At 45.2% G+C, this 7239-nt stretch overlaps 1 protein-coding gene across 1 annotated transcript in view; it reads right to left on the bottom strand.

Moving 5' to 3' along the window:
* Positions 1 to 1148: 1148 nt before the first annotated feature.
* Positions 1149 to 7239, bottom strand: part of fah (fumarylacetoacetate hydrolase (fumarylacetoacetase)) — a 42220-nt gene continuing 36129 nt past the window's right edge. Inside the window, exons 13-14 of the mRNA XM_041986003.1 lie at positions 1440 to 1557; positions 1149 to 1309 (exon numbers count right to left, since the gene is read on the bottom strand). Coding sequence (XP_041841937.1) covers positions 1233 to 1309; positions 1440 to 1557 — 195 coding nt within the window. The 3' untranslated portion in view covers positions 1149 to 1232. The remainder of the gene's footprint in view (positions 1310 to 1439; positions 1558 to 7239) is intronic.

Here is a 7239-nt window from a genome sequence, read left to right as displayed (position 1 = left end):
ACCAGGTACTGGTAGCTTTGGCACTGTGTGCAGGTGCCAAGTCCTGTTGGAAAATGAAATCTGCATCTCCATAAAGTTGGTCAGTGGCAGGAAGCATGAAGTGCTCAAAAACTTCCTGGTAGACGGCTGTGTTGACCGTGGACCTAAGAAAACACAGTGGACCAACACCAGCAGATGACATGACACCCAAACCATCACTGACTGGAAACTTTACTCTCCACCTCAACAACGTGGATTCTGAGCCTCTCCTCTCTTCCTCCAGACTCTGGGACTTGATTTCCAAAGGACATCAACATTTCCTTCATCAGAGAACATAACTGTGAACCACTCAGCAGCAGTCCAGTCCTTTTTGTCTTTAGTCCAGACGAGATGTTTCTGTCTCTTGTTCCAGAGTGGCTTGACACCAGGAACACGACAGCTGAAACCACGTCTTGATATGTCTGTACTGGTGGTTCCTGAAGCTCTGACTCCAGCTGCAGTCCACTCTTTGTGAATCTCCCCCACATTTTTGAATGGGTTTGGTTCCACAATCCTCTCCAGGGTGCGGTTATCCCTATTGCTTGTACACTTTTTTCTACACATCCTTCCCTTTGCCTCTCTATTAATGTGCTTGGACACAGAGCTCTGTGAACAGCCAGCCTGTTTAGCAACAACCTTTTGTGTCTTCCCTCCTTGTTCAAGATGTCAATGGTTGTCTTTTGGACAACTGTCAGGTCAGCAGTCTTCTGGTTGGTTGGTAACTTTCCACGAACACTGGCTGATCAGAAAAATTCATTTAGCCCAGCTGAGAATGAACATCGTCATCATCTCCTCCACGTCACCAATTTGTTGTCCAAAACTTTTTTTGTTTGTGAACTTGGAGGTGAACTCTAAACTTTAAACTGCCGCCAGATCATTGAGTCATTCAAGGCAAAAATGGTTGAGAAGATAACTGCACACTTGCGTTGCTTCCCTTTTTTGACTCCTCCCCGTCAGTCTGTTGTCTTTGTCCGCCAGTAAATCTCTAACGTCCTGCCGTACCTGCATCCAGGTCTTCTTTATGTCTCGTTACAGGGAACCGTCTTTGCTCTGATGTGAAAACGGTTATTTAGGTGGCACAGGAGGCAGAACTTCAGAGGTTTAGCTGAACTGGAAACACACCAGTGATGTGACATTTAAATGCTTTATTTTATTATAAAATCAGGATTTTACATGAAACATCAGCAGGAGACGTTCTCTGCAGGAGAAGAGTGTCAGTTCTGCAGAGCCGGAAGGATGGTCCCCCGGCAGCTTCCGAAGCCCACCCTGAAGCCGTCGCCCTGACAGAAACCTAAACATGGATCGGACATTAGAAGAACATCTAAACGTCATCATCATCCAAACTACAAAGTATCTATTAGATATGAAAAGTGAGGGTCCTTGAGCTCCAGGTAAGTCTGAGTTTTGATCAACAGACTGACCTGTGATGATGACTTCATCTCCATCATTCAGGAACGTTCTTGTTCTTCCTTCTCCAAGATCAACGCTCTTAGATCCTCTCCATGACAGCTCCAGCATGGAGCCAAAACTCTCTGGACTCTGTGGAAACACAGTGGGTCAGAAAGGAGGAGGAATTCTGGGAATTTTACCAACTGAATGTTCGATGGGAAAATGGACATTGATTTTAACTGGATTGACTGACCAGCGAAAAGTTGTCACTTCATTTCTGCTGATGTGAGATTGAATGGATATCTTTAAGGAACACGGACGCAGCTGCACGCTAAACCCCGCCCTGCCACGCACCAAGTTAAGCGCTAAGTATGAAATCGCCGGGTCACTTAAAAATACAGGAAGAGGAGAACACTGCAATTACTGTGGTCACTTGGGGCAGCGCAAAACCGCAAAGACTCATGGGAAATATTCAGTATAATTCACCCTTTTGTGATTGTTACCTTATTAATGCACGTTTTGTGTTTGCGTTCAGTGTTTGAATGTTGTGTTATATATGAACAAAAAAGTACAAGTGAAAAACACGGACCTTTAATTCATGAAAATGGTCCCTGTATGACACGTTGGAATCAGTGGTAGATGCCCTCTACCAGCTGGTGGCAGCATGAACATGTCAGGGTGGAATACCACCCAATCAGAGAGCAGAAGAGTAATGAGATGCTGGCCTGCCCCCCTGATAGTAGGAGAAACACTGGATTGTGTTCACAACAACAGCACATTAAATTTTGATGAACAGGTGTCAGTCCAACACTAAAGTCTGCATATGTCAGGGTTTCAGGCTGGAGATGGAATTTCCCAGCCACCTCTGAAGGCATCTTTCCTCTGGCTATGATTGCTTTGCACCAATTGCTGATGCTCTGCGTTGCTCCCTGGATGAGCAGGAGTCAGGATTCTCCTGAATGTTTCCAGCCCTTCTCTTTTCGCCTGTTGACCTGTTTTCTCCCTTCCTGGAGTTTTTGTACCTGTCTGTTCCAGCCAGGTAACTTCTGCTTTCTTCGGCTTGTTATAACGGATTGGATTTGGATTTTGGACCAAGCTTGTTCTTTCCTTATTGGATGGATTGAAGGAAAAACCGGACCTCTTGGAGTTCCCTGTCTGGATTCGAGTAACCGAGCTCTGTTAACCCTCTAGTTCTCACTGCAGTAACCTCCTCCTCATTAGTTGCTCGCAGCTCCCTGGAGAAGATACCTGATCAGATCCCATCACTTCTGCTGGTACGTTGCCTGAGTCCTTCTTCTACAATCATTCAGCGTCTCAACTGTTCTCTTACATCCACAGAGGAGCCAGCAACCAAGAACCACATATAACCTTCCTGAAACACCTACCTGAGCACAGCCCTAAGGTGTCTGATCTTTTGTGGGTCCTAACTGCTGAACCGTTACAATGTGTTCATGTTTCCATCAAGTTTACCATGGAGCAGGGTAATGTTTGTTATACTAGTTAAAGGGCTGAAAGACAAACGGCTGCAGCGTTGCTGAATGCAAATGACTAATTAGGAAGATATTGTGAAATTTAACATTATTTGCTCTTATCAGGTCAACGTTATAAAAATCATTCAGTCTGTAACACAAGCAGATCATGTACATGGTGTCCTGCAACCGAAAGACCAGAGATAACAGAACTGTGTCACATATTTGATAAAACAGAAAACTTCAGCTTTAGCAAAAGTTTGAAGCAGAAGTATTGATAACTTATGACCAGTGTTTAATATTCCAGTGTAGATTGTCTGTTATTAGTCAGATAAAACATAGTTTACATTAATGCTCTGATGTCCAGATCAGATACCCGTATCAGTAACTGTGGACTACCGTCTGACAACACAGTCAGTCCTGATAATCATGCTTCTGTCGGCGGTTGCAGAAACAAGGTAACAAAATGCCGTTTGCGGAGCGAGAGAACTTCTGGGTCGTACCACCGCCTCCAAGGAAAAATACAAAATCGGATCTGAGCCGTTTTTTTTCATTTTCATTTTCATTTTGTGCACAAAACGGTTCAATATCCAATTTTTCACTTAGGATTAGGAAATTAAAAGAGGAAAAACTAGTGTTTTTTTTCTTTTCTTTTTTTTTTAAATGTCAAAAGAAACTGCCTGAATGTGCACAAACCAATAATCTGTTAAAGTTCTGTAGTGCATCTTTAAGTGACTTTTTAAAATAAAAAGTCAAATTTAAACCGGATGCTGTTAGTAACAGGAAGCCAGCGGTGAGGCGCCATCATCTGGGTTCTATGGTCCTTCTGTCCAGTACCAGTCAGCAGACCCCGGCAGCACTTTGTACCAACTGGAGACAGGGACCAGAGGACTGGTTCAAACCAAAGGACAGACGGCTGCAGTAGTCCACCCTGCAGGTAATTAACAGGTGGCTAGCATGTTCACAGAAAGGCATGGCTTCACCTTAGCTAACTGTCTGAGATGGAAAAAGCTAGACTGGACTACTGCACTCACTATCCAGGAAAACTCATGATAAAGAGTCCAGACCAATGTCAATATCTGTTAAATATGGCCAAAAAATACAGTTCTGTTTTATTTTGATTGATTTTTTTACAGACATTTTTCAGGCATTTCTATCCCGTCCAGGTTTACAATCCAGCCACCAAATGTAGGTTTACTCAGAGACTCTATCTGGTAAATCCACAATGATCCATGATAACAGCATTTTTTATCACATTTCACCATAAAAACATCACTATCACTACTATGTTGCTAAGAGACCTCTATTTAGACCTGGACATGATGATGAAGCCACTTCCTGTCAGACTTTCCACCAATCAGAGAGCTTAGATTGACGGTAACGTCCAATCAGGAGCAGCCAAAGATCAACCAGTGAGCAGAAAGTTCTATGTGTGTGTGAAAAGAAGAAAAATAATGCTCCTCTATGGCTGGAATAAAGCCAAGAAGACGTTTCTGATGCACGGTGGCGCCACAAAGCAGCTGAGCTGGAGTTGCTTTAGTGAGGATCAGGGGCCGTCCCCACGGAGCCGAACTGCAGTAAAACTGCAAAAGTATTTTAGCAATCCACCCTTTCACCCCGCGAAACCAGGGGTTAGCCTCCATAAAACCGATCATGTCTGAAACCAGGTACCAAGGTGGATAGGTTTGAGAGCTTCACACCTGAACCGGCTTTGGTGCTGTGTGGACATAGCCTTAGGTCAGCAACGACCCCACTCTGCCTGACACCTTGAACAGCTTCGACTCTCCAAGCAGCAGAAGTACTGTTCACCCTCCACAGCCAGAGGCAGCATCAGCCTCTTACCCTGCAGCTGCTCCAAGTCACCTCCACCCTGAGGAGGATCAACATCAACAAGACTGCGGGTCCAGATCAGGTGTCAGGTCGGACACTAAACTCGTGTGCAGACCAGCTGGCAGAAGGTTTTCTGGACATCTTCAACTTGTCCCTGCAGCTTTCCACGGTTCCTGTCTGCCTGAAGTCCTCCATCATTGTCCCCAAAATAAACAACCATTACCCGCCTGAATGATTACAGCCTCGTCGCTCTCCCCACAGTCATTATGAAGTCCTTCGAGCGTATTCTCCTAAAACACTTCAAGGACGCCATCCCTGCCGGCCTGGGCAGCCTGCAATTCACCTACAGGTTCTATACACCTACTGTTCTATGGACGATGCTGTGTCTATAGTACTTCACACGGCCCTGATTCACCTGCAGCATCCCAACACCTGTATTAGGATGCTGTTTGTGGACTTCAGCTCAGCCTTTAACACTGTTCTCCTGGACCTGCTGGCCCTGAAGCTCCACAACCTGGGTCTGCCAGCATCACTCTGCACCTGGATCAGGGGGTTCCTCACCAACAGACTCCAGGTGGTGAGGATAGGGAAGTAAAAACTACAGATCCTCAACACTGGAACGCCGCAGGGTTGTGTGCTCAGCCCTGCCCTCTTCACCCTTTTCACACAGGACTGCTCTGCCATCCACCCACCAACAAGGTTGGGAAGTTTGTACCACCATGGTGGGTCTGATATCCAACAATGATGAGACCCACATCAGAGAAGATGTCCAGAGTCTCACAAAATGCTGTTCCAAGAATAATCTGGTTCTTCACATCAACAAGACCAGGGAGGTCCTAGTAGATTCCAGGAGGTCCAGGAAGACTGAACATGCTTCTCTCTGCATCCACGGAGAGGCAGTGGAGTGTGTGGACAGCATGAAGTTCCTGGACATCCACATTTCCTCTGACCTCTCCTGGACTGTGAACACTTCACACCTGGTGAAGAAGCCCAACAACGGTTCTTCTTCCTCAGGAAGGTGAAGCAGACGGGACTCTCTTCTCAACTGCTGATGAACTTCTCCAGAGCCTCCATGGAGAGCATCCTGTGTTTCAGTGTGACGGTGTGTTACGGCAGCTGCACAGGACAAGAGGAGCTTAGCCCGGGTGATGAGGACAGCTCAGGGGATTGTGGACCGCCGTCTACCAGATCTGGAGTCCATCTACACTGCCCAAGTCCAGAAGAGGGCCAGGCACATTGCAGCCGACGCCACCCACCCGGGCAACGCCCTGTTTGTGCTGCTTCCATCAGGAAAGCTGGACAGGAACATTAAAACCACCACAAACAGACTCAGAGGCAGCTTCTTTCCCACAGCTGTGAAAGCAATAACCCCCCTGTAATCCAACACTTATACCCCCCCTACAGTACTCACACACATGCACCCACCCCTTCACAGACACACACACTGGTCACGTTTACATGAGAATTTTAATTCCCCTTTAATTCAGAATAAAAATTAAATCCTCTTTAAATGGCCTTGTAGACACCTAATTCCAAATGAAAATGGCCATTCCTCATTACTCTTAAACCCAAAATAAGTGGCTGGTTTATTCTGATTTTATATCCTTCCTTTAATTCCTCGATCATGTATATGTTCATTCTGCTTTAAATGAATTCCGGTTGTTCCCTTGAACTGTTGCCATGCCGGTACGGTACTCTACCTCCTCCTTAGCTGACCAAAGTGAAGCAGAATGCTGGTGTCGAGCTGCTGCTTCAAAACTAAAATCACAACCAGAACTAAAATGGTTTTTATTATGTGGTCTTCCATGTTGTAGAAAAGAAGCAGGAACTGGAGTTTTCTTTGTTCCTGTACACGTAAATGCGTCACGTCCACCCCCGTCCAATCAGAACCCTTCCCAGCTCCAGATCTTAAGTGAATTTTTTTTTTTTTTTTTCCCAGTATGTTTATTGGCTTTTTTGTTTTATACACACATTCAATAACAGTAAACAATAAATACAAACAAACAAACAAACGACGGCCCAAACAAACAATCTATCATTTCAAGACATCAAGATACAAATGCCCTTTTAACAATTGCTGAAATTTCCAGTTCCATATGAGACAGGAAAAGTTTCCAGGTTTTTTCAAAGATCACATCCTTGTGATGTAGTCGACAAGTTAAACCATCAAGGGAAACATAGCTGAGAATAGTCCTATACCACTGTGTCACAGTGGGAATCCGGTCTGAAGTCCAGTTAACCAGTAAACATTTTCTGGCACAAAAAGTGAGCATTTGATACAGTTTCTTATGGTATTTGTTGGTGATAACCGGATCAGTCAGTCCAAGCAACAGGAACAGAGGGTTACAGTTTAAGTTAGCAGAGAATATCTTGTCCATTTCCTGTCTGACAACCTGCCAGAACTTTTTCACTCCAGGACAAGACCAGAAGCAGTGCGTGAGGGTACCTATCTCAGCCTTACACTTCAGGCACAATGGCGAGGAATCAGGCTTAAATTTATGGAGCAGATAAGGCGAGATGTGGGCCCTATGGA

The sequence above is a fragment of the Melanotaenia boesemani genome, chromosome 1, assembly GCF_017639745.1.
Source record: "Melanotaenia boesemani isolate fMelBoe1 chromosome 1, fMelBoe1.pri, whole genome shotgun sequence".
NCBI lineage: Eukaryota > Metazoa > Chordata > Actinopteri > Atheriniformes > Melanotaeniidae > Melanotaenia > Melanotaenia boesemani.
Note: the sequence above shows the minus strand (reverse complement) of the source record. Positions and strands in the feature narration are given on the sequence as shown.